This window comes from Mustela lutreola, chromosome 2 (assembly GCF_030435805.1).
Source record: "Mustela lutreola isolate mMusLut2 chromosome 2, mMusLut2.pri, whole genome shotgun sequence".
Lineage (NCBI taxonomy): Eukaryota > Metazoa > Chordata > Mammalia > Carnivora > Mustelidae > Mustela > Mustela lutreola.
This window is the reverse complement of record NC_081291.1, coordinates 219,944,289-219,971,966: the sequence shown is the minus strand read 5'-3', so window position 1 is coordinate 219,971,966 and position 27,678 is coordinate 219,944,289. Positions and strand designations below refer to the sequence as shown.

At 43.6% G+C, this 27,678-nt stretch overlaps 1 protein-coding gene across 1 annotated transcript in view; it reads left to right on the top strand.

Annotated features, from left to right (window-relative positions):
• DSCAM (DS cell adhesion molecule) overlaps positions 1–27,678 on the top strand; it is a 749,662-nt gene that overhangs the window by 697,373 nt on the left and 24,611 nt on the right. Inside the window, exons 27-31 of the mRNA XM_059165108.1 lie at positions 1,184–1,474; positions 4,834–5,010; positions 18,016–18,046; positions 23,904–24,019; positions 27,332–27,481. Of these exons, the coding sequence (XP_059021091.1) occupies positions 1,184–1,474; positions 4,834–5,010; positions 18,016–18,046; positions 23,904–24,019; positions 27,332–27,481 (765 nt within the window). The remainder of the gene's footprint in view (positions 1–1,183; positions 1,475–4,833; positions 5,011–18,015; positions 18,047–23,903; positions 24,020–27,331; positions 27,482–27,678) is intronic.

The window sequence follows — 27,678 nt, the reverse complement described above, 5'->3', positions numbered from 1 at the left end:
TAATCACAGATAATGCATCATATATTTGCATGCTTGTTTGTGAGTTTGAACTTTGTTATTCCCAAAACGGGTTTGGATGTTTGCAGTGTAATGAGAGAGATAGCTGGTCCTCAGAGGATGTACATGGTTCTCTTCCTTCATTATCCCATTTACAGTAAGAATGGAGAGTGTCATTTGCAAACCAAGGGCTTTGGTGCCTACATAAATTGCCCTGACTGGGTCACCATGAAATACGTCATTTACCCTCTCATCTTACCTTCATACCTTCTAGTGTGAGCTTCTCCCTCCGTCACCCCATGCTTCAACTATCCATAACTTTCCCATTGTCTCCAAGGACCCACTTTTCAGGTAGTAATGGAATGGGAAAGACTGTCGACCATTAATGTGAGTTGGTTTTTTAATCTGAAACATGAAATCTTTGAGGAGATAAACTCCTGGGTGGTGCGAGGTGGGAGGCAGAAATGGTGCTCAGCAGTGAAATTGTAGTCCGGGGGCACCAGTAAGGGAAGGGGTACAGTGGCATGGAAGTATAGGTGAGGCAGTGAGAGGGTCTTTGGAGCTTCCCCTCACATCTGACTCTCATCTGGTGCACAGGGCCACACTGGATAGCAAAAGAGCCAGAGATGGGAAGGCAAAGGTGTTACTTGGGTCTGGCCCCTGAGTTTTGGTTAAGATTCAACAAGGGTTCAGAGGATGAGGGATTAATTTATGGAGAAATATATCCTTTAGGTCCCTGGGCTCCAGTAAGAAGTGCTTGGGCCGCAAGAGACACAAGTTGGAACTTCTCAAATCCAATTAGGCTTATCTTGAGTCACGTCCCTCCACACAAGAGTGGAAATAGGTCATCTCAGCACATAGTACGGTTCCTTCAGAATCACTCAAGGAAACACACATATGAAAATAACATTTTTCTTTAGGAACTCTGACATGCATAACCATAACCTCTACCCACCCAATTTTCCCTCTCATACCTAGGTTATTATAGTTGGAGACAGCCCACTGGTCCATAGGTCCCTATAGATAGTGGACAAATTGGGACTGGTCTATGACCCAGATTTGAACTGAGCTCCTCACCCAGGTGGGGAAAGCAGCCAAGGGGAAATGCATGACAATACTGATGACCGGCATTCCCGTATCCCATGAGCTGGTCCCATGAGCTGAATGACTGTGCATTCTCCCACAGAACCCCAGTTCTCCAAGGAGCAAGAACTCTTCGCCAGCATCAACACCACACGCGTGAGGCTAAACCTCATCGGTTGGAATGACGGTGGCTGTCCAATCACCTCCTTCACACTGGAGTACAGACCCTTTGGGACCACGGTCTGGACCACAGCTCAGCGGACCTCTCTCTCCAAGTCCTATATCCTGTATGACCTGCAGGAAGCCACGTGGTACGAGCTGCAGATGAGGGTGTGCAACAGTGCTGGCTGTGCGGAGAAGCAGGCCAACTTCGCCACGCTCAACTACGATGGCAGTAAGCTGGCTGGCTTTGTGGCCCTCCCACACATGCATGTGCTTACAGCCCCTTTCCCATTCAACATTCATGCTGGCCACAGAGTGACCAGTGCCCACAGATCCCTTTAGGCTTCAGAGCCACTCAGCTGGCTCCCTGTGGGATTCCCTAGTTCACTGTGTTCACGGGACCATGGATCTGCTCCAGAAATAAGGCCCTGAGAGCCACTGGGAATCTCCTTAGGGAATCGTGGTGCAGGAGTGATTTCTCTTCGGGCTGAAGGATTCTTTACCTTCCCTTACCAAACACGTGGTTCTGTGCGTTCGTCAATGACTCTGTGCTAACACTGCTTTTGTTGTCTCCCCACCCGTTCCCCACCACATCCCAACCCACATAACTCCGTCTTTGCTCTCATTTAGCCTTTAGACTGCATGGGCAGAAACAGTCTTCATGGTACCAGAGCTTCTGGTAGTCCCTGAGCAGAAATGCAGACACTGATGAAAGTAATATAATATCATAGGATGTTGGTGTGCGTCCTGCCCCTCCCCCCACCACACGTGCAATTTGCTTGGACTTTCTGAAAACCAGGCAAGGTATCTTGTGCTGTTTAGCCCACCAAAAATAAGCAATAGGAAATTTTCTCTTTTTTTTCCTACAACCAGTATCAAGGCCATTGATTGATATCTGCATAAATGCCCAACCCAGTGAAGCTGAAAGACAGAGGGCCATTGATTGTTATGAGGTTAGGGAGCTTTAGAAAGTCTTAAGCACTATATGTTGGTGCTGATTTCTACAGCTTTGCAGTGACTTTCACTCAGGGTAAAGTGGTGACTCAGTTAGGTACTCAATCACAAGGTAGGACCTGCCACGATTTTTCAGGATGTTGGGAGATCCTGGCTTAGCAGCCCCCACCCTTCCAAGATTTCTGGCCAGTTCCACTGACCAGGTCAGAGCACAGTGTTGGATGGCTTGGTCTAGAAAGTCTGCATCCAAGCAAAGACCCTACTGTATTCATCTGTAGGCATGCTAAAGAGTGGTTCCCTCCTCTGCTTGTGTGTACTTTGGGATCTTGCTTAATTAAGGCTCCAGCAAACTCCCACTCACTGGGAGTGCAGTTTATACTATCCCAAGGATAGTGTCTGTGAACCCAAAGACACTCGAGCTAATGAGGTGATGTAGACTGGGATCCTCATTTGGTCATTTTCTCTGGGACTCTCCTGGAGGGCCCAGAACAAGTTCTTCCTGCTCTGGCACACTGGAAACTCACCCCAAGTCTCCTGCCCAGGGCCATGTCACCACGAAGTCCTCCCCAGCCAGAAGCCTGTCTGGCCTCCAGCATTTCCAACCTCCTGCATGTAGGAAGATCTTTAGGTAGAAGTTTTCTTGATATTGTTGATACCAGCCTGGAGTCCTGCCTCTGCAGTGCACTCTACCTCCATAGCCCTGGAATGGCTTGCCCAGCTTCTGGAATGCAAACCTACTACTCAAGAACCAATGCTTTTTGTGGGCACCCTCTGTCTAATTTCCTAGCCTTCAGTTACAAGTGATGTCACTCAAAGTGTCCCATCCCAAAGCACCACCCATAGGCAGAGTAGCCCTCCCACTGGCTTTCTCTTCAACATGGTTTAATTCTTTAACCTTACAGAATAAAGGACTTTGACTTACCAAACTCTTTACTTTGCATTTAAGTGTTCCCCAAAGTCCTCTGCTAGCAGGTACACATTTGGGCAGGAAGCATAGTTCTTACTTTAGCTTATTGGCTTACATTAATTGACTTAAAATAATCACATGCTGGCACGGAGCTTCTCTATAATCTCTAGATACCAGAGTGCTGGGCTCTAGTGTGCACACTGGTGACATGGTCATGATAATCTTTTAACTAGAAACCACTCACATGAAGAATTTGAAATGTGATTCAAACTTACAGAGCACACCAAAGAATTTAAATGCTGTCCTCTTAAAAAAAATTATGTTTGCATTTTATCCATGAACTTAGATTATAACCATGCAAAGGTTCTGTGAGCTACATTTAAGTGCCTGAAGTCTGAAATAATTTTATTACACTAGGAAATAAAAATATGTATTTTTTGATCCTTGAAAAGGATTATGGACTTCTTTGAACTGATCTCATGGATATATAGCTTTAATATCTCTTTTGTCATATCTGACTGAAGATTTTCCTTTCATTTGGAGGGAAACAAACATTGACGGTTAGCCTCACACCTACACCAGTCAGATCTCAGATTCTCCCATGTCTGTATTTGACTTTTTCTTCTGCCATTTCCTTAGCCAAACATTTGCACATATCCCTGTGTTGCCTTGGTTTTGCAGACCAGCTTCACCTGCATCCCATTACATGGGTTCTGAGCATCCCAGATGTGGGTTTCCAGCTAAAAATATGACACAGTTAGAAGAACACTTTTCCTGACCTGGGCCGATAACATAGGGGACTGGGATTCTATTATCCCTGCTCTACTTACTAAGTGCAGGATAAAGATCATTTTTGCTCAGATGGAAATTGCATTATTTTTGCATCATTTTTCCTGAACCACTGACTTCCTGGCCCTTGTTTCACGTGGAAAATACCGTGGGATGGAGCATCTCACATGAGGGAAGGTGCTGGAATGCACGCTCCACATAGTGTGGGTGTATGTCTGAGTCTCCGCACCCACCGTCTTCAGCCTCTGCCTAGAAAGCAGCTTCAGAAAGCTCAGAGTTCAGTCTGCTTAGGTGTTTCCTGATGATTCTATATAATCCGAATCTCTGGATGCTGTATAATAATGCCTGATCACTCAGGAGCTTGTTTGGAGACCTAGATGCTTCCTCTTTGAAAAGTTGTCTGCAGCTCTTAACCCTAAAATGAGAGCTTCTAAAGTAGAAAAAAAGCCAGTGAGTCGCCAGACCAAAAGGGATGCAAAGCTTCTTTAAGCCAGTATAACTGGTATAGTCTCCCTGCAGACTTCTGTGCACTGGCCAGACCTATTGTTCCTCCTTTGATGCACGGGTTTTCAAGCAGTTGTACTCTGGGTGACCATTTCAGGGAAACGCATGTGGCTTTTTTAAGCACCTAGCCTGGACATTGTGCTTTCAATGCCTGCACCCAGCAGTACAGTGCAAAATGAAGTCCCTTTCAAAGAAATGGGCTTCACCCTTGGTGCAAATCCTGATTTGATGTTTTGTCAAGTAAGTTGCAAGTTGGGCAGAGGAGGGGCATGAGAAAGTAAATCAATGAGTCAGGACCTAGATAAAGACCTCCTTTCATTTCTCATCACCCTGGACACCCTTGGATCACACAGCGCGCCTCTTGTAACCGTCATCCCTAAACCCTCCACCATGCCGTCTTCATTAATAGTCATCTAACACCATGGCCCTGCTTTCAGGTACAATCCCTCCACTCATTAAGTCAGTTGTGCAAAGCGAAGAAGGCCTGACAACCAACGAGGGGCTCAAGATGCTTGTGACCATCTCCTGCATCCTGGTGGGGGTCTTGTTGCTGTTCGTACTCCTGCTGGTGGTGCGGCGGAGGAGGCGGGAGCAGAGGCTAAAGAGGCTGAGAGGTGAGTGGCGGCCCCCAGTCACCTGCTTGCACCACTCTCTATGGACAGCCGGCCTGGCGGGAGCTACTCCCCAGGAGAGGTCTTTTATTCTCCAGGCCGGGTCTCCCCATGGCCTGACTCTATGATATGCCTTCAGCGGCGCTGCAGCCCTAGGGGAAGAGTCATACCATGTTACTACCCAACACAGTCAGACACTGAGAGAGAGTCAGCCTCACACCAGTTTCCTAACCCATAGATATCAATAAGCAAAGACAATTATTTTCTCATGGGTCTTTCAACTCTGCTCGCTTTCTCAGCTATTCAGCAAGGCCATCAATTATGGTGTCCTTTAAAAAGACCAATCACATTTGCTATGGCAATGAGAACTATTTTATTGCCAGGAAGAGGAAATTGGGGGCTTATAGTAAAGCATTGTGAGGCAAAAAACACACATTTCCCCAAATTAGATATGTGAGCGAAAGCCCAGTGTAAGAGTTTCACTCAAACAACAAAAACACCACGGAAGACAAGAGCCTTGGCCAGACGAGCACTATTGTGAGCAGGCACCATTATTATCATGTCCAGCTCTGTGAGGTCCCGGTGATGAAGCTATTTCCAGCTTCTGGCCGAGAGCCCTTCCTTGCCTTTGCACCACAGTGTGAGGAAAACGAGCTCTTTCCAACATGACCCCGTCAGGAAGAACGGTTCTGAGCCCTTCACTTTTCACCTGTCACAGTATTCCACCAAGTCCCTCTTTTGATAAAATGCATGGACACGATGTTCTCATTTAACTAGTCCAGTGTGGACAGAATCATCCAGCATTCTGCATATTTCTAAAAGTTATACCTGAGGAACAAGTCTGGGAACCCAGTCCCAGGACTTATCTCGGACATCCCCAGACATCACTGATACACACAGTAAACACGGACATCTTCTGCAAACACTTCAGTTCACTGCCATCTCGTGAGAGCAGCAGAACATGGTGGTACTTTCTCCCATCTGCATTTCTGAGAAGCATTTCTCTTTACATGGCCCTAACACATTTTCCTATCAATTTGCTTCCACTTGACCGAAAAATTAGAATACTGAAAGTACATCATGCTCTGTACATGTTAATAGCCCTTCCGTTTAAATTTCCCACAGCCCCATGATTCAGATGGGCTGTCGATCTCACTGAAATATCCTTGCTAAATCCAGTTAACCACTTACTTAATTTTGGAGACTTACCTTGGTAAATCCTATATATCCTAAGCACCATACTTTGTGCTTTTTGTTTCATCAGAAAGAGAAAGAGCCTTCTGAACTTTGGGTTTAGTGTAGGAGGCAGAGACATGAACTTCTACCAGGAAAAGAACAAAAATGTCATGAATATCAAAATAGGGCTTCAAAAAATCCTACTTACCCACAAAAGAGGGAGCAATTAATCCCAACTGGGGAGAGACGGGGACGCCATCTTGGAGCTACATAAGAGCCACATACTGCTTACTCTGTTGAGAAACCCAGTGTAAGGCGAACTGTGTTGGATTACATTCACAAGTGCTCATCACTAAGATAACAAAAGGATGTTTTTCTAACCTTTTCACAGACAACAGAACCCTACATTCTGGACTTTAGAGACAATATTATTGAGGAACCAATAGCTGACGGACCAGCAAGGTTCTGTCCTTATTGCATTTATTTTTATTTTTTTAATTATTTTTATTAACATATAATGTAATATTTGTCCCAGGAGTACAGGCCTGTGAACTGTCAGGCTTACACATTTCACAGCACTCACCATAGCACATACCCTCCCCAATGTCCATAACCCAGCCACCCTATTCTGCCCTCCCACCCCCCAGCAACCCTCAGTTTGTTTTGTGAGATTAAGAGTCTCTTATGGTTTGTCTCCCTCCTGATCTCATCTTACTTCATTTTTCCCTTCTCTACCCCCCCCAACCCCCTGCCCTGCCTCTCAACAATGTGGATGGAACTCGAGGGTGTTATGTTGCATGAATAAGTCAATCAGAGAAAGACAATTATCATATGAGCTCCTTGTTACATTTAGATGGCCAGATCTAACTAGCTGCGTTTCAAAGGCTATGAATTTCTCACGTAATATCTTCTAAAACAACAGTAATTCGTTTTTTGTCTTAATCATTTCCACTCGGTCACAAGGGTTTGGCAGCAAGTGCATTAAAAATGAAGGCACTCCTTCCCGGTACTCTGTCACCCTCTGCCAAGATCGTCGTCCGCTCCCCCAGCCCCCAGCCCTGTTGAATCACTCCTTCCTTCCCAGCTGTGGTTTAATTTGCCCCATTCTTTTTTTTTTTTAATTTTTTATTTTTTTATAAACATGTATTTTTATCCCCAGGGGTACAGGTCTGTGAATCTCCAGGTTTACACACTTCACAGCACTCACCAAAGCACATACCCTCCCCAATGTCCATAACCCCACCCCCCTTCTCCCAACCCCCCTCCCCCCGGCAACCCTCAGTTTGTTTTGTGAGATTAAGAGTCACTTATGGTTTGTCTCCCTCCCAATCCCATCTTGTTTCATTGATTCTTCTCCTACCCACTTAAGCCCCCATGTTGCATCACCACTTCCTCATATCAGGGAGATCATATGATAGTTGTCTTTCTCTGCTTGACTTATTTCGCTCAGCATGATACGCTCTAGTTCCATCCATGTTGTCGCAAATGCCCTATGACCCAGCAATTGCACTACTGGGTATTTACCCTAAAGATACAAACGTAGTGATCCAAAGGGGCACTTGCACCCGAATGTTTATAGCAGCAATGTCCACAATAGCCAAACTATGGAAAGAACCTAGATGTCCATCAACAGATGAATGGATAAAGAAGATGTGGTATATATACACAATGGAATACTATGCAGCCATCAAAAGTAATTTGCCCCATTCTACCCATAATCTGAGCTCCCCAGTCTCTAAAGATGCTGAAGGTGCTGCTAACTCTTACCAACATGTTGGGTACTGATAGCAGGCCCACACACCTTATTATTATTCTTTTGTTGTTGTTATTTTAGTTTTTATTTAAATTCTGGTTAGTTAACATATAGTGTATTAGTTTCAAGTGTAGAATGACGTGATTTATCACTTCTGTACAACATCTGGTGCTCCTCACAAGTGCAATGCCTTATCACTCAGGGATTCCTTCGCAAGGGCTCCCACCAGACGATATCCTGGGACTGGCATTGTCACTGTGGACATCTCTACTCCTAGACACTGGTATTTTGTAGTGGCTCTTGGTAAAGAAAGCAATACATCACATCGGAGAGCACAGCCTTTCCCGCCCCAGAAACAGTTTTGTTTTCTTTGTGACTGAGGAAAGACAGAGCCTGCACAAAGGTTTCAGCAGGAAGAAAACAAGAACTGTGGGAAAGAAGGTGTACTTAAGCGAGATGCTGGGGAGCAAAGAGTCCCAGGAAGTAGCTTGCTGGAGTACAAAAGTGTCTGTCGTCTTGTGTTTTGCACGCGCTTCACAAAGCCTTCCAAACCAAGCTTCGGACAAGATGGTCGCGAGAGTGCAAAGAACGGGGGCCCCAACTCCAGCTGCTTCCCAAGGGCACATTTTAATGTGGAGGCACAGAAGTGAATTCAATTCAACAAACCATTGTCGATCACCTGCCATGAGCTGGCCGTCACCATTTTTTAAGTGAAACGTGAAATATTCTTATTAACCACTTCTATTTGATCACAAGTGTTTGGCTAGGTCCCAAAGAGAAAAATGAGGGCTACAGCCCTGTCCCAGAACCACAGAAGCTGACGTTCTATTAACAGTGAGGAAGGCTGACAAGAGACAGACATCTTTCTCTAACTGTGAAAGTGCACCATGAAAGGACAGGATAGGTGATGTGAGTTATTGGGGAGGGAGGGGGGATGGACTTTCCCCCAAACATTTCTCTTTTAGTCCAGCAGAGCCCCCAAAATGTTGGTTAATAACATCAATTTTTCCCAACTCACTCATAGAGGAAAACTGTAGCCAAAACTTAGTGTTGTAGGTGCTTCCATATAAAATAGAGCTCAGTGGTAGAGTCAGTCACCCAGTTTCAACCTGACCCACGTAAGGCACAGATCCTGGACCTGGATTAGAATGAGTTCTAATATATTTACAGATTCAAAAGATAGGGTTGCTTCATATAATATTGTTATCATCCCAAATAAGGACATTTCTAATAAAATGTCAATGTTGCTTGAGCAACACCAATGAGTATCAAAACTGGAAATAAAATTTGGATTATATAAAAATATTGTGGGATCCCTAATGGACACTGTTAGAGTTACTATTTAAGGTCAACTTCATATTTTTTAATTGTTTGATTGTTAGAAACTACTAAATGTTTATAAGCAAAGTATGTTTTACCATGTAGACTAACAACCTAGTTAGGTGAATATAACACAACATTCTTTTAGGTAAAAATGATGAAAAGAAGGAAGGAAGGAAGGAAGGAAGGAAGGAAAGAAAGGAATCAAGCAATTTAGCCAATCTGTATTTATTTCTTCCTGAGAACTTCACTAATTTTAGAGCATAGAATCTTCTAAAGTCTGAATTATCTGCAAATGCTACATTTAAAAAAAAAATCTGTAACCATATCCAGGAGTCCAGAAGCAACATTTTGCTTATAATCATGCCCTGATTTCTCCCCACTACTAAATCCTTCAAGTGTAAGTTTACAGAACAAATCCCTGGCTGGGTCCATAATCCTAGAAGCCCCAACCTTGTAAAAATTTGATTCCTACGTCAAGTAATCAACACCAGTATCACTAAAAACTTCCTCCTTTAGTGTGAGTCTACCCAAGAAGGTGCAAAGTTATGTTGGCACCAGTCAGTTGGGTCTACTGGCGTGCCAAGCCTAAAAACCACTTTTGGAGCTTCAAATAAGCTACAAATAAAAATCAATGGAGGGTATAAAATTTGTCCACGCTTCTGTGGCAAAATGCCTTTCATCCTGTGAAGAGAAACCTAGTTATTTTAAGCTTGCTTTGAAATGGGTTAATATTATAAAAACAGACCAGTTCCGGAAGGCCATTCCCAGAGAGAATGTGGCCACATGTGGATGTGGCCTCGTGGATCTACATGGGCACAGATGAAGGCCATGAGGGATGGCTATTGTCTGCTAAGCTCCAACATCCCTTTCATCTGGTCTGCAAATGAGCTAAATGCTTTCCTTAATTGTAGGACCAAAAATGTGTTTGAACTTCAATAATCTAAAGAAGCAGCTCAAGCTTCCGATCCCAAATAAACCACAACTTCACCAAGCTAATAAATGTCCAAGTGTGGTTTATCTGGGATCAGAAGCATGTGTTCTGAAAGTTTCCTTTCCTTCCTTCCTTTTTTTTTTTTCTTTTTTTAAACCTTAATTTCTTTTTTTTTTTCAATTTATTTATTTTCAGAAAAACAGTATTCATTATTTTTTCACCACACCCAGTGCTCCATGCAATCCGTGCCCTCTCTAATACCCACCACCCGGTACCCCAACCTCCCACGCCCCCGCCCCCGCCCCTTCAAACCCCTCAGATTGTTTTAAACCTTAATTTCTTAACAAAATTATTATTTCAAAACTCCAAATTTTCAATGGGAGAATGTTGTAAAAGGAGTTTCTGTATCAGAGGGTAGGGATTAAAAGAACATTAGGAGGGCAGCAGGGCCTAGCCATGGGCAGCTAGCGGAGTGAGGGACAGAGAGCAGGCCGTCAGGAGGGAGAGAGCTGGCGTCGGACCTGGCGCCTCCCCCACCTGGGTATTCTAGTTGGTCCATGTTTGTACTTGCAGTTTTCTCAGATTGCAAGTATATATGGTTTTCTTTATTGAATATTTATTTCGTTGTGGTTTTTGGATTAGCTTTCATAGCACACTGATGATTAAAAGTCCTATTTGTCATCTGGTTAAAAAAATATATAAATGCAGACTCATAGCCCTTATGAAAAAAGCTACTTGATGAGATCCATTTCAATTTCACAGAAAAGCAGGGACTGTTGTCAGGGAGCTTACAAAGAACTCTTGGTAGGATCATAAATCTAGGTAAAATCTGCTACTCCCACGCTGGTGTTCATTTCGGGGGGGTGTGCTAGCCCCTGCCTGACAGCAGGGTAAAGCTAAGCATGCCCCAGTCTACCTAACCAGAATGTCAGAATGAAAGTGTAGACATGTGGCAATAATGGGATTTCTCTTTTTTAAGGAAACATTTGGGCCCATGAAGTATGAGACGGCCCAGACTCTGGGTTGGCACAGCTGTGGTGTTTGAGGCTTGCCTTGAGCTCCCCTGACGCCCTGCAGTGGTGCTGCCTGGTGGGCGAGAACCTATGTGCTGGGTGCAGACCCACGAAGGGAAGAGTGGTCCACAAAAAAATACGGGAACAGGGCAAGACCACACTGTAGTACTCTTAATCCAACAGGGGTGCCTCTTCCCAAGAGCCCACTGAGTCACTCAGTAATCAATAGAGGACTATCTTCTACTTTTTCCCCTTCCTCCAGCTCCGTAACGCTTTACATGATGCTGCCTTGTCTCAGTCTCTCCATAGCAGTGCAAACAAGTGGAGTATAAACTTGGTAGTATATTATGCCCTATTTTGCTGATATGGAAACTTAAAGGAACTTGTCCAAAATCACATATCAGGGCGGAGCTAGAGAGAGCACCCAGCTTGCTACTGCCCTATCCTAGCCCTCTTTCCATGAAACTTCCTCAGATCTGAGAACGGTCAAAAAAGAAACAGGACGTCCCATCAACTGGGTTGGCTTTGAAAGGGTTGTCAGTGAAGCCTGAAGTTAGAAGATGTATCAACACAGAATCAACAGTTACTTTCTAATTTTATTTTCCCATAGAAAATAATTTGTGGATTTTTTTATTTCTACCGTCAAAACGTCTGTCTTCCGTGTCTTCTGCCTGATGCCCTTCTGTCTGCTGCTTCTCCTCACTAGATTATTGGAAGACGATTCTATACTCAGCAGCACTGTTTCTAACCAGCTCCTGAACCCTCATGGTCTCACTTCCACATGTTCTCCTGAAGGCAGATGACCAGTTACCTCCTAATCACCAAATTCTCCTTCCAGATACCGTTTGCTAGGACTCATTGCAAATGTTATTTTTTGAAACCCCTTCCTTCCAAATATCCTGGTGATATTTCTCTATCACGCCCAAGCCCAAAAGATTAACGGGGAAACACAGAGCCAAGGCTGGATATGTAGGAGTAGCAAAGGACTTTAGGAAAGGTGTCACAAAGTCTAAATCTCAGATTGAGCTGAAATTTGTGGGGAAAAAATGTGACAGGCAACACAAGAGACTGTTTAGCAAGAACAAGACTTGAGATGATGTTCTCATATTAACTAACAGATGGCAGGTAGAAAGAACGACTCAATGTCTGCTTCGCTTTGATATGCACCAAGAGAAGTGCTATTCAAACCATAAAATGTGGAAGAAGAATTATAAAAAAGGAAGAAAAGGACAGAGAGGGAGCAGGAAGGAAGATAGGTTAGAAGAGGGAGAGAGGGAGGGAAAGAAAAAGACAAAAGGAAGGTAGGAAGGAAGGAACTTTAGAAAATAAATAGAGCCCCTGACTCTTTAAATTGACTTATTCTTTCAAAACCTACTATGTTCTAGTCATTATGGGAGCAAAAGAGGGGAAATTGCATAAAATAATAGTTTTTATCTCTTGCTAGTAGGAAGGAAGGCATGTTTACAACAAACTATCACAAGAATTCTAAATGATGGGCAACATAATGTGGACACCAGTAAATGCTATGATGATACACTGAAGGAGAAGACTCTTTCCCCATAGGAATTACTAGGAAGGATATCATGTGATACTGGTCCCTAGACCCCAAAGGATGATGACTTAGGATTCTGGACAAATATTTTCCCGACATAATCCCAAAATATTTCTGGATAATCTTTGAACAGTCAAATTAAAGGTGTTGGAAACTAGTTATACTCCAAACCCATTTTCAAAAACAGTAAATTCTAGAAATTACAGATTGAAATAAAGTAGACTAGGTTATAGAAAGCCTGATTTGTGAGCAATCAGGAAATTATAGGGAACAGCAGAGGCCCAGACAAAGTCCACTAGCATTGGGATGGGGCTGACTAATTAGGGAGAGCCAGGTTGAAATCTGGGCAGGCTGAGACCATTTTAGAGGTGGCAGAACTCCAAGGGGGAAAGAGAATGTATTAATGGGAAGACTCCAAATTTGAAGAGTTTTTGAAAGGCTGGAAAAAAAGAGATAAAATGTAATAGGGATCATTGTAAAATCTACATAACTTGTAAAAACTCATTTGCAACCCACATAATGAGCACTGCATCCTCACAGGTGTGTGAGAAAGAGAATTTCAAAAAATGACCAGTTTCTTCACTGGGCCTCATTTAATGAAGGACAATAAAAAAATCACAGGTCTTTCACAGAAGAGAGTCTCAGGAAGAGAATTAGCTAGAAATTATGCCACCTGAGAAGGGACGGAGAAAATTAGAAACTTCAACTTGGAAAAGAGACAGGTGGCTCCCAGCTGTTGGAGATACTCCCATGGCTTGTGAATGGTCCAGGTGTCCTCGTTATGTCCAGGTAGAAATTACATCAAGGGACCTCAGCACAAGAGCACAAAGATATGTCTCACAATGAAGCGTATCCCCAGGAGAACATGATGTGCCTAGCAGGGACTGGACTGAGCCTGGAGAGGAAGATGACTCAGCCAGTGGAGAGAGGACATGGGAAGAGGAGGCCACCATGTCAAGTGGGAAAGGCTGTGCTGGACATAGTGCAGAAGGGTGCCTGAAGGCCGGAGAACCAAGGCACCAGCTTCACCTGGAGGGGCTTGGGGGGCTTCACAGTGCAAGTCACATCTGAATATGATGCAGTGACGAAGGAAGCTTTCCAGGAGCCCCATTATGCAGTCTGCAGAGAATGCAAGAGTTAGAACCTTGGGCTAAAGGCTGGACGTGAGGGGAAGCAGGGCTGGAAAGATCATTTGGGACCAGCACGCGAAGGCTCTTGCTCTGTGCTGAGTTCTATTGGCAGGGAGGTCCCTTTGAGAGTTGCAAAGCGCAAGTGTGACACATGAGGGGTGTGTTTCAGGTCCATCCCCCTTCCTGCAGGCTCATGTCACTCAGAGAACTGACACACTGGAGGTGGGGAGGCTTGGGAGGAGGCTGCTAACGTGTCGTGAGATTCCAACTGAGCAGAGAGAAAAAAGCAAATATCCCACGGGGACGTGTTGAGGTGACAGATCAATAGACTTGATAGTGAGTCAGACCTGAGAGGGGAGGTGGGCGACAGCATCGACCCCCTCACTGGAGTGTTCAGTGTCCCAGCTCATTTGAGTATCTGCCCAAGACACAGTGGCAAGAGGCAAATGTTTACTGCAGGGTTGACTGGAAGAGTCTCGTGCTCTTGCAATTTCATGATTTCATGACTGTCAGTGTTCTTCACGTGCCCCAGACTCTCTTCTCACCCCTAAACAAAAATGTGTCCCATGTTTTGTCACCTTCACTGTCCCTACCTGAATATGAAGACCCTGGGCTCCATCTCAGTCCTGACATCTCTTTCTAACTCGATTCCAGTTCTGCCTTGAACAGCCTCCCCTCCTGTCCCACCACCGACACTAACATGGTCGAGTACTGTGGTGGGATTGAAGCCAAACTCTCCGGCTCCAACCGCGTTTCTGCTTCCATGTCCTTCCAGACTCCTGTGCTGTGGCTTGTGTGACCCTACACCCAGCCCTGCATATCCTCAATCTCGCCATTTCCCTGGACTCCCTACAGCCTCTCCAGTGGTCCCCTCCACACCCAGCAAGTCCCGATTCTTGCAGACACCATCCATCTGCTCAAGCGTCAGATGCTCCCCACCCCCATCCTCACTGCTGCCAATCCTCCCAGCCTCTCACCTTCACTACCAAGTCCCTGTCCCCAGGCCCCATGCCACACACTCTGGATGGATCAGTGTTAGTACACAGCACCCACACCCACCCATCACCACCTCTGCCCTCCTTCCACTCCTCCTCTTGGTCCAGACTATGGCCAGTAACACAGAGTCACACCTCCTCATTTCCTTATGCCTTGACCAACCTCAACTCACAACCACGCTTGGAAACTTCACTCTCCAATCAAACTGACCTACTCCTTGCTTCCTGAAGGAGCTCGAATTCCAGAATTTTGTGCCAAGGAGCTCTCTTCCCATTGGAGTCTATGCTCCCTGGGTCCCGTGGTCCCTTTAAAGTGGGGGCAGTCTTGGATTTTTCCAGATTGACGTTGAGTGTCAATGTTCAGGTTGACATGAACTAGATGGATGTGGCCCTAGTTAAGGATAGTGATGGAAAAATAGTTTGTACCAACAGACATTGGTTATGAATTCCCGCTCACCTACAGCAGATTATGGAATGTATCTGGGTCTCTATTTCCTGGTTTCTGAAGGAGGGCATGGTAATTCCCAGGCATAGACTGACACATCCAAATTCCTAGTGCACGCTCTGTTTTGACCACAGCCCACCCTGTGTCTACTACTCCCAGGAGATATTCGCACTCAGTCCCCAGTGCCCCTTGTGCTGTTGAACCCCCATCACTGTGAGTGAAATTCTACCGGTGACATTCGAATGTGAACTCACAGAAGAAGTATATTTCAAATAATGGCATTTTTCTCAGAATTTCAGATGAAATCAGGAGGAGGACGTAGTAACCAGACAGAAAGAGAAAGGGGTTTGTTGCAAGATGATAAGCTTAGGAAAGCATGGACCAAAATGGTTCAGGGTGGCTGCAGCTGTGGATCAGTGTAACCACAGTGAAGACGCCTGCTAGTTGTGGATAAAGAGAACTTACAGTTAAAGCAAGGTGGTGTTTGAGAGCTGCTTCTCACCCACATGTCGGGTGCTGCAATTCCTTAGCACATGGATGTAAAAAAAAAAAAAAATCATGGGACAGAAAATGTGCTGACTTCAGGAACAGAAAAAGCATGATGACAACGAGCAAGATGAGGAAACCAGGTCCATTCTGAAGATGCTGGAGATTAACTTACCTTCCAATCACGAGCTGAAGTACAGTGTGTACTCCTTACATTTCCCCCTCTTTTTTAGACTGTTGAGCTAGCCACTGCTTGGCTGTTACATAGAGCTAATTAATCCCACGCTTTTGGCATGATAATATATATTTACTTTGCAAGTGTTAAATCATTCAGGAAGAGAAGAAACTCATATCTGCTTGGTCTTTGCAGAGAAAGACATGAACTAGGAAGTTAAAAGCTGGTTTGCTTTATTTGCTTCACCATATGGGTGGGGTAGAAGGCAGTGTTTCATTTCCCAGACTGAACCCATCTGTGCACAAAACCAGGGCCCCATCATGAGGTTGGATGGCAGCTGGCATGGCCGACTTGAAGGACAGAGCCTGGCTTCGTGGAGACACCAGCCCATGGGTGGTTATCCCCCTGACTGCCCATGCCCCTCACCCCTCAGTAATCCCATGCTCCTCTAACATGATAATGATTGCGCTTAAATGTCAGCCCCCAAAGATGAAAGATGAAATGAAAATTCTCCAGCATTTGCATTTCTCCACGATAGAGCCAGTCACATAGCTGAATCCATTTCCAGGAAGTTCTGTTTATTGAATACTACAGTTAACATCAAGACTTTTTAAAGAGCAATAGGAAAAAAAAAAAAAAAAAAGCAAGAAGAGGGCTTTTATATTCTAAGAAAGGAAACATTCATCTTTTGCCAGGACAAAATGTGTAAAAAGAAAAACAAATTATATTTTAAGGGAGATGAGAATTTCAAAGCAATGCCACCAAAAATGTAGAATTTTTTTCTACATAATTTTTAGACAGAATTTCTTTTGTCAGAGTGGTAACCAAAAATCTTAGTAAATAGTGTCCTCAGAGACAAAAAAAAATAGAGAAAATTTCTTATTTTGGAATTTGAAATAAACATCTAGACACAAGATATGCCATTTATGTAATTTTTTAATCAACCTTAGGGACTTACATCTCTATAATAATGCTTTCTTAAAGTGATCTATAGTGTCATACATTTTTAATTTTTTATTTTTTGATAACAAAAAGAGTAGAATATGTACTACATAAATAAACTAGCTTGAAAATGTTAATTTTCTGACTACTGAAATTAAATCGGGTATTAGAGAGGGCACGGATTGCATGGGTATGGTGCAAAAACAATGAATACTGTTATGCTGAAAAGAAATAAAAAAATAAAATAAAATAAAATGATTTACTAAAAAAAATTGGCAAATAAATACACTGTAAAGAGACTTTAGCAGGTGTCTGAGAATTTTTATGGTCCTAAAGTATTATACTTTTTTGGAAATATATATTTATGTATATGTATATACTTTAAAAATATATATTTCAAGTATATATATATCAAAAATATTAAGTATATTCTCTCAGGGCGAAGAAATCAGGAATCCACTAAACTTTTGGTTCTTAGTGGTATATGGATTTGCAGGTACATTTTTTTTTAATTATTTTATTTTATTTATTTTTTTATTTTTTATAAACATATATTTTTATCCCCAGGGGTGCAGGTCTGTGAATCACCAGGTGTACACATTTCACAGCACTCACCAAAGCACACACCCTCCCCAATGTCCATAACCCCACCACCCCTTCTCCCAAACCCCCTCCCCCCAGCAACCCTCAGTTTGTTTTGTGAGATTAAGAGTCACTTTGGTTTGTCTCCCTCCCAATCCCATCTTGTTTCATTTATTCTTCTCGTACCCACTTAAGCCCCCATGTTGCATCACCACTTCCTCATATCAGGGAGATCATGCTTAGCGAAGTAAGTCAAGCAGCGAAAGACAACTATCATATGATCTCCCTGATATGAGGAAGTGGTGATGCAGGTACATTTTTATTGAATACTACAGTTTATTGAATACTACATGTTTATTGAATTCTACAGTTAACATCAAGACTTTGTAAAGAGCAATAGGCAAAAAATGGCTATTGTCATCTGACTGTAAAATATTTGTCATAGTGCCTAAGTGAATGTTAATGAGTTGTTTATCATGTACTAATATTGACTTTCTTTCCCCAGATGCAAAGAGTTTAGCTGAAATGCTCATGAGGTAAGAACAAAACCTACCATCTCAGATATCATGTTTAAAAGTAGTGAGAGAGAGAGATCGTGAGAGAGGAAAGGGTCCGAGGGAGAAGCAGGCTCCCCGCCAAGCAGGGAGCCCAATGCAGGACTTGATCCCGGGACTCCGGGATCATGACCTGATCCAAAGGCAGTTGCTTAACTAATTGAGCCACCCAAGCACCCTGGTCTTGCTGTGTTTTAAAACTACGTGCACTGTATATTGATATGGAGGACTCGGGATTACTCTGAAATATTTGGAGTGAACAATTAAATAAATATAAGTGTCATTTGCTAAGGTTAGGGATTAGGAAGATAGATGCAGTGTAGAGACATTTTTTCTTTTTCTTTTTTTTTTTTTAGGACAGGAAAAGGGGAATGTTAATGGGAATGAAAAGGCTCGGACAGGATATGTTGAATTTGGGATGCTTCCCAAGTGTCCAGTGAAAGTGTCAGAGAGCTGGTAGCAGGAATCTAGACGTCAGAGGAGCACTCAGAAATGCAAATGGCCTGTGATATGTATCTTTTATAATGGGTCTTTGACCCATCCTTCTAGATCAAATTTGCATGAGAAGAATATGAAAATCTATATAAAATGACTTGAGTTGCTCTAATGCAAGTCTATACTTGTTTGCTAAGCAAGTATTGGGACATTTTTTTGTGGTCACATGGGAGGCATCCAAACACACATGCACCTGGTGCAGAGCAAATCTGACAAAACATCTGAAAAATGAATAAACAAAAAAGGCCAATCATTCAATTTATAGTAGCTTATTTACCAAACAAAATAAACTTTCTAATGTAGACTTAAAAATATGAACTCATTGATAACGTTTAGAAATCAAGAGATTTCTTTTCTCTTTCTTTTCTTTTATGATTATGTTCAATTAGCTAACATATTAGAAACACATTAGTTTCGGATGTAGTGTTCAGTGACTCATTAATTGTGTATAGCACCCAGTGCTCATCACATCACTTGACCTCCTAAGAGATTTCATATACAATTGTGGTTTTCTGACTTCTGTTGAAAATATTCTGGCCGTACTAGGCACAGCGTAGAGATTAAGGCTGTCCGAAGGTTATCAAGTGACCCCTGTAGACTGGGCATGACTTCTGCTCTGTGTAACAGGTCACCATCCCTGTCTCTACCCCAGTCCACTTCACTGGTGGTTTGTACCACAGCCTACGTCCTGCAGCCCTCCCAGGCCTCTCTTCAACCAGAGATCATGTTTCTTCCCAAAGCCCATGACACTGGAATCTGTGGTTTCTGACATGTTCAACATCTGTTTGGTTAGGATGAGTCGGTATTAGCTTCTCTGATGTCCTAGAATGCATCCCTCCCCCTTCTTATTAGACCCAAGGAAGACATCAAAAAGCATCTTCTTCATTAATAGGTCAATCAGTGTGGTTGAAAGACCACCTGCTGAACAAAACAGGAATTAATAGTGGTATTTGAGGTTAACAGTTGCCAACATGAAATTAGGACCATTCAAGCTAATAATTACTTCCACTTAAGGAGGTTGAGGTGGTTTTCCCCCAGAGGGTACAGCGATTGAAAAGGGAGAGAATTTCCAAGCTTCTCAAATAGGTAGATTTTTATGGGATTAATTTAGAAGTAAACACAATGCTTTTCATCATGAAGGGTCAGTTCAATCTGAGTTTGGCAAGTTGGTGGGGCCAAGCATCAAAAGACCCTGTGACCTACCTGGAGATCGAAGGGCCAACCATATTTTGAATGCGATCCAGAAAGTCGAGGCAAGTCACATCTCTTGGTGTAGAGAAGGCTACAGAACTGCTGTCTCTCATCTTCACGCTGCTTGCGTGGGAAATGGAGAACTTGGCAGGCTGGTGCAGTGAGAACAGAGAGCCGCAAGCCTGCGTTGTAGACCTCATGTTGCCACGGGCTGGTTCTGTGATCTTGGGCCAGTCGTTTTCCCCCTGTATGCTCTACTTTCCACATCTAAAGCTAACAATTTGCAATTGTTCCTAGTTTTACCATTCTGGGATCTTGGTGAAGATAACATATTCTTCAGCCATGTTCCACAAAAAGTATATCTGCATACTTTAGTGGGATTAGCTGTCCAAGGTCCAGGAAGGCAGATGCTACTGTGGGACAAACACAGATGAGCTGGTGCCAGGGTGTCCCCCACACAGTGTCGTCCCCCATCTCCTGTCACGGGGCTTCGTGCTTCTGCATATGCCTCTGTTTCATCCAAGCAAATCACCCCCCACAGAGGAAGAAGAGAGACTTTATCCACCAGGCCTAAGATAGAAAGGACTTTCTTTCTTTTATGATGACGTGAATATAATTTAAAGCAAAATACCAGCCTTCTAAGAGGTAAGACTAGGCTGCTCTGAAGTATTAGCCCATACGTGGTTAACATCCAAAGACCAGTATTGTAAAGAGCTGAAAGTGGAAAAGCCTGGAGAAGGGTTCAAACTGTGAATGTAAATGAGTTTAGCCTTTTTGATGTTCCTATTTTAAGACACAGAGTTTAAAAAAAAAATTTGAACTATTATAATGAGTTCCTGATAGCCCTACAGTTAGTTATTCTAAACTTATGGAATGTTTCATATCATATTTGGGAAGGTGGGTGATGTGCAGACTTTTTCACTAGTTTTTTTTTTTTTTTTTTCCCTCACAAAGCTTAAGGAAATATTAAGACTTTAAAGAGTTTTAAAAACTGCAAGTAATTTATTGGCTAAGCTCGGAAATACCGTACTCGGTGAACGAGGGTCAGCTCTCTGTCATTTTAATCAGACAACCAGAGGGCAAATGGATAGTGGAAGATTATATTTCAATAATAACTAACGTACTTGGCATGATCCCGTATCATAAAAAGATGCAATTTTGTTCCTACAGTGAAAACATCCAGAATCTTTTCACAAATGAGTTTTCCTCAAATAAGTGGTTTTTTTGTTTGTTTGTTTGTTTGTTTTTGTGTGTGTGTGTGGTGGTTTTTTTTGGGGGGGGGGGTGGGAGAGAAGTTTTGCTGCTGTTTTAGTGACCAATTATTGTAATTTTAGAGATTCAGTCTTCCTAGAACCATAGATTATAGACTATGGCAGCCACATTAAGAAAGCTGAGACCTAATAACCCATTAAATGAGAAGAATATTACTGCCTCTCGGACTTGTCACTCACTCCCACTGTACCCCCCCAAATAACAGGATTTATTCAACAAGCTTCAACACACTTATTGAGCACCTATTCCGACCACATACTGCTCTAAGTCGCAGGGATATATAGGCGCAGAAAGGAAGGGGCTACCCCTTGAAGAGCTCCTATCCCAGCAGAAGAGACAGATCACAAATGAGATAAGTTCATTAAACATATGCTCAAGAGTTTTCAGCACTGAGGAAACAAAATGCAACAGAGGGCGGGGAGGGGCAGCATCAGCAGTGCCCAGAGCTGGACCAGCCTGGCTCTATTGAGAAGACAGCACCTGCACCAACCCCTGAAGCCAGGGAGGGAGGAGCCACATGGCCACTATCTCAAAGCAAAGGGGACAATAGTGCGAAGGGAGAGAGGAAGAATTAGCTTCTGAAGCTCAAGGTTTGTTGGGCCATGTTTATGCCTTTTGTTACAGAACTTGACAGCATGCATTCCTTCAGGGAGGAGGAAAAACTTACTTCCAGCTTTGATTGTCTTTGTCTATGAAGTTCAATCATATTCTAAGTCCTCTGCCCACCGCAGTGGGGCACAGTGGCTATTTAGCATACTCCCTGTGTGGGTCTGACAGTGGTCCCCTTATTGTTAAGTACAGTCTGCGCTTGGGTTCATAGTGTTTAATAGAGCAGCCGTGGACTGCCTCATAATTATTCATGATGAGCAGAAGGAACTAGCTCACATTTCTATTTTTGGTGCAAGGCAAGCTCAAGTCCCTAGTGGAGTTTCTAAACAGACCTTTCAGATACTCACAGAGGAGCAGTTCCCCATCTGTTTTTGTGGAAATAGAGCTTGTCTAAATGGCAGCCCCCAAGTCACCAAAATGTTCTTCATTTCACACAAGTATTAGAAACTATGCTGTAAAACACACACACACACACACACACACACACACACACACACACCCAGAGTGAAAGCGCAGTTAAGTAAATAATTTCAGAAAGCATATAGACCATGTGAGAAATTCAGGCCAAACGTTTGAATTTGGGCTCTGCATAATTAGCATGCGCTAGCTACGTAACCCAGTTACTCTTCTGCAGAGCAAGAAATCTGGTTCAAGATCAAGTCCTAAGTAGGAATGATGCACCTTTCAGAAGATGTCGTTTCTATAGATTCTTTTGTTTATACTCAAATGAGGGAAAGGCCATTACAAAATATTCAGAATATCACCCCAGTCTTCAACATGCAAATGTCTATAGGGGTTCTTGTGTGAACTTGACCTTCAGAATATTAACATTCCTTCAGCTACAGGGTTCAAAGGGTTCAAAGGTAGGTGAGTTGTCGTCAATAAGAAAGGATCCAGGACTCCTGGCGAACGCTTAGTTGAGAAAAAAAAAAAAAAAACATTTCAGACGTAGTACGGATACCCTGTTATTGTTTTCTACTAAAGTAACTAATGAAGAGGTAAATCATGGAGTGAAGTAGAAATTTTTCTCAAAGTCGATTTTAGATTTATGGATGCCATATTTTATCACATCAATGAATTAATTTGAATGATTGTTGTTCCTTAGAAGTTGTTTGAATATACAGGTGACATAATGCAGGCATTACGGGTGCTGACCCCTGCATACAGTTGAAAATCCACACATAACTCTCGATTTCCCCAAAACTTAACTGCTCGTAGCCTACTGTTGACCGAAGCCTGACCCATAACATAAACACTCAGTTAACACATGTTTTGCATACTCTATGTATTATATACTGCATTCTTACAATAAAATAAGCTAGAAAAAAATGTTTTTAGGAAAACCATAAGGAAGAGAAAATATTACAGTACCAGCCTGTGTTTATGGAGAAAAATCCACATGTACGTGGGCCCCTCCAGTTCAAACCTGTGCTCTTCAAGGGTCAGCTCTACATTATTTTGAAATCTTCTCAATCCTTACAGCTCTGTAAAACTGCTCAATCCCTCCCGGGATGCAGATTTCTAATTAAAGCCTTTGTTGACTTTTTTGTGTGTTTTTGTGAAACGTGCAGATTATTATTTTCTTTTCCTGGAGGCTTTGACTGAATCTGATTGTCCCATGCCATTTTACCACCTGTTTTCATTTACTTCTAGAAGACAGCTCACTCTGAGAGTAATTTTCTGGTACACAAATTCTTACAGTAGTTGGGTTTTGTTTTTAATTCTAAAATGTGATATGAGTTAGGATAAACTAGTATCAGGGAAGTTAACACGGTTTAAGATTTGTCACTGGAACAAAAATAAAGTGACACCAGATGTAAATACAAATCCATTAGTCGAAACCCCACCCAACCAGCAGCCAGCACACATGCTTTCGCCCTTGCCACCACTGGAACATCTCCTGTCTGACAAATGGAAGTGCTGCTGGTTTAAAAATCACCTTTTTTTTTTTTCTTGTTTGTTTTACTTAGCGTTACATGAGAAGGGGAAATTCCAAACGTTCTATCAAAATGGAACCAATTTCTATTGACAGTTTTCATTCTTTGAATCTTGCAACTGACTGTTGAGGTTCATACTATAAATATCATTTGAAAGAGGGAAAATATTTTTTCCTTCTCCTTTCCTCCTTTTCCTTCCTTGCTTTTTTCCCCCTCCCCTTCCCACAAGGTATTCAAATAATGTGATGCTAGACCTAGTTGATATATAAGCACATTCCAGCATCATGTAAGTCTGAACTGCGTTTGTTCATAAATCCCCTCTATTTTATCCCCAGTAAGAATACCCGGACTTCGGACACCTTGAGCAAGCAACAGCAGACCTTGAGGATGCACATTGACATACCCAGGGCTCAGCTTTTGATTGAAGAGAGAGACACAATGGAGACCATCGGTAAGGGGCCTTGTTCATGGCTTCACACAATGTGTCTGCTACAGCCATGCCCTCTCAGCCCAAACCCCAGGAGTTATGGGAACATCTTGAGAGCTACATGAGCAAAGTAGAAGGAAGATGATTGTTATTGAGGATAATAATAAATACCAGCAAATGTGGAGGGGAAATTAACTCACACGTGGCTCAGAGGTCACCTGAAACAGGAGTTCCCCAACCTTGATCCATGTTGGGTCTTTCCTGGAGGCACTATTGGTGATCCTCCAAAGAACAAACACCTGTAATCAAATAAACCTAGAAGGACCACACATTAAAGCCCACTCTGGAAATCCACTCAGTGCCTTCTTCAGCTCCCAGGCCTTCATTAAAGAAAACATGTAAACTCTACTTATCATTTAACATACAAGTGTCTTTGCACGAGCCACCTCTTCATCATCTTCCAACACCCTGCAGACACCCTGGAATGGGTTCCTTGGCAGTGCTTTGGGAAACACCCAGATCTGTGTTTCACTTGGAGGACTTCCATGTCTGGCTCTCCCAGTAACCCCCTGTCCTGACTCCTTCCAGCCGTCCCCAGCTCTCCCAGAACCCCCCTGTCCTGACTCCTACCAGCCATCCCATTCAAAATCTGCCATTCCCTATTGCCTTCTGCCTCAGATGTATTCAAGCCAGAATCAGAGACTTCATATTCCCATTGCAATAATGATCAGAACAGCTAACGTTTGCTGAGGGCTCTCTAATGTCATCTATTTTATAAGCACTTTATGTGCATCATTTCATTTAACCCACCCAATCAATGTAGGAAAAAGATACTACTTTGTAATTGGGACATTGAGAGATTATGCAGAACCAGGCAGGACACCCACCCAGCCGCCAGCTTAGCCTCCTGGACTGTCACCACCTGATTCTGTATCAATAAGCTACTTCCCAGAAGCCCTCACCTTAGAAATATCATTCAGCTTTCCAGTATCCATGGAAACAGATTCTGAGACAGGTTGCCCAATCTGGCCCTTTTGAAACTTCACTCTGTGTTTGTTCTGGAAGGTGTTTGCTGGCACTTGGTCCCAGGGCAGCCCTATCCTGTGGTTTGGCTAAAAGTACCCCACTCCTGGCACCTATGCTAGAAGCCTCCTGCCAGGAAAACAGTAGTAAATGGCCAGATTGGCAGAACATCTCCATCGCTTTTTGCCCCCTTCCTGCATGATTATGTTTTAATAGAACAGCAGAGACACCTCAGCTTAAAGGCTCCTGAATCCTAAGGCCTGAGCTGCTCTTGCTGGCTTTAAGTTTGGCCCAGGCATAAGAGCTCTTAAAGAAGGTTGGTCAAGCCCTGTATGGCCCTCAGTCAACCAAATTCAGTTGAATACTACCCGTGTCGTCTGAGTGCTCACTACTCATCCTAAATATACAAGATTTTATTCGCTAGCTCACGTCAAGACAAAGCACCATGCTTTGTTCCTGACCATCTTTATCTTCCAGGAGTATGGCTGGAATCTCTCTTATTGAACTCAACAGTTTAGGCACGAAAACCAAAATTTCCTTTGAAACATCAGTTCAAAAATCAAAATATAATTCCTTTGACCTTATAATATAGTTACAACATTTGGTAAATCTTCCTCATCAGATTTGTTAACCCTTGTCCCACGGTGGTTCAAATAGGTAGTCATTGCTAGCCCAATACCAGAGAAAGGTCTGCCCATAATTCTGTCCAGAGTCACTTCCCTTCACCTGAAATGTGTCCTATTATTTACAGGATCATTGATCACCAAGAATCGTTGACCTCCCGGTGATGCTTGACAGTTGGTCGATGGCATTTTCTAATTATTGGGAAGTAGAAATGTGATGCTTTAAAACACTCTGGGCTCTGACTACAAGAATCCAATAGGAGAGTGCCATTAATTTCTAGCCAGAAGGAAAGGTTAGCCTCACCCACTGACAGGCACCCAAAGTTTCCCATTAAGAGTTTATACCCTAGTGCCACAGATAATCAGGGGTGCTCTCTGCAGGGCTACGTGTCGGCAACCAGAGCACATTAGTATTATCAGTGAAAAACAAATGTAGATATTGGGCTTCTGCTGTCAGGTCCAATTGTCAGAACCTGTTTCTGGAGAAAGGCCACCCAGTGTGGGGACCAGGGGAAGGCTGCGGCGTGACCCCCTGCGCCGAGTCGTGGCTCCTACTGCACACCCCACGCTGGGATGCCAGCAGACACCTTGGCAGTCTCTCCTCTGTCTTCCTGCCAAAAAATTTTATTCTAACTTCAAGAGGCTTTCCTCTCCTGCCAGAGCCTGAGTAATTGGATTTTGTAAGGTTCATTCTGTTCAGGGCCTTTTTTGGGCACAGAAGTCTAACTGTGTTGTTTATGACTTTCACATCACCATTCCTGTCTCAAGGCATGCCGCAGCGTGGTCCCAGCTGACTGATAAACTCCTATGAACAACATCCTGGGCTACGGTGCTTGAAAATGTATGAATATATCCACATATCCTAACGGAAGCGTCCCTTGGAGTAAAAGAGCTCTCAAGGAAGTGTGGAAAGTATCACAACAAAGTAATGAAAATCTTGAGACAACCAAATAATGACACACAGCTCAACCAACTGCTTCCTTTCCATGCACTAAAATGCTCTCGATCCATCTGAACCCAGTCTCCTGCTTCCCTAACCTTAGGAAGCCAACTAGGGTTGGAAACCTGACAAGTGAGTCACTTCGAGAAGTTAATTAAAGGACGTTCCAGAGTAATTAAAGCTCAGAAGAGGTGAGAAGGAAAGGAACATACCTCAGACTCTCTCAAATGGAGGAATCAATAAACTCGGAAGAAGAGCCCTTCTCTCCCCCTCCACTCCCCCAACCTGGGGGCGTGAGAGCCCCTCGAGTGTAGACAGCTATGGTGGGGTTCTTCTAAGCCTGCAGACAGAGCTGACTTGCAGTGGAGCCCCATCATGGGGTGGTGCCGGCTTCTCTGCGGACAGCTCCATCTGAGGCTTTGCCAAACACAGAATTCCCGAACTCTGTTAAACAGTCAACAGCAACAAGAAGCCTCCCCAAATCAGTGTTCGCCTCGTGAGGAGGCCCTCTGAGGTGCGTGCCTCTCTCACGTCCACGCTCAGAAAGCCAACCCCTACAGATAACCTCCTTTCAGTATTCTGCAGCGGTTCTAACGCAGCACTTGCATTTTAACTTGTTTTTGCTATTTTAGCCGAGGTCGTAACTGTTGTTGTAATGAGCGATAACACAAGGGCCTGGGGAGGGAAGGCGAGGGAGACGCGGAAAGAGGGTAAACCTGTCTGGCTTCCTGTGTCCCTGCCATTCTGCAGACGATCGCTCCACGGTCCTGTTAACGGATGCTGACTTTGGGGAGGCAGCGAAGCAGAAGTCCCTGACGGTGACACACACGGTACATTACCAGTCAGTGTCGCAAGCCACTGGGCCCCTGGTGGACGTTTCAGATGCGCGGCCAGGAACGAGTAAGTGGTCAGATGGCGCAGACCGTGTGTGTGTGTGTGTGTGTGTGTGTGTGTGTGTGTGTGTGTGTGTGCTGGCAGTGCCGACAAGATATGGACGCTCTGTCCCCGTCCGATGGAGGTGGGACTCACTGGCCCCTTGTCTCAGAAATAAATACCTATGATAGTAGCTTTCACTGGGACAGTGTGTTTTTACTGTC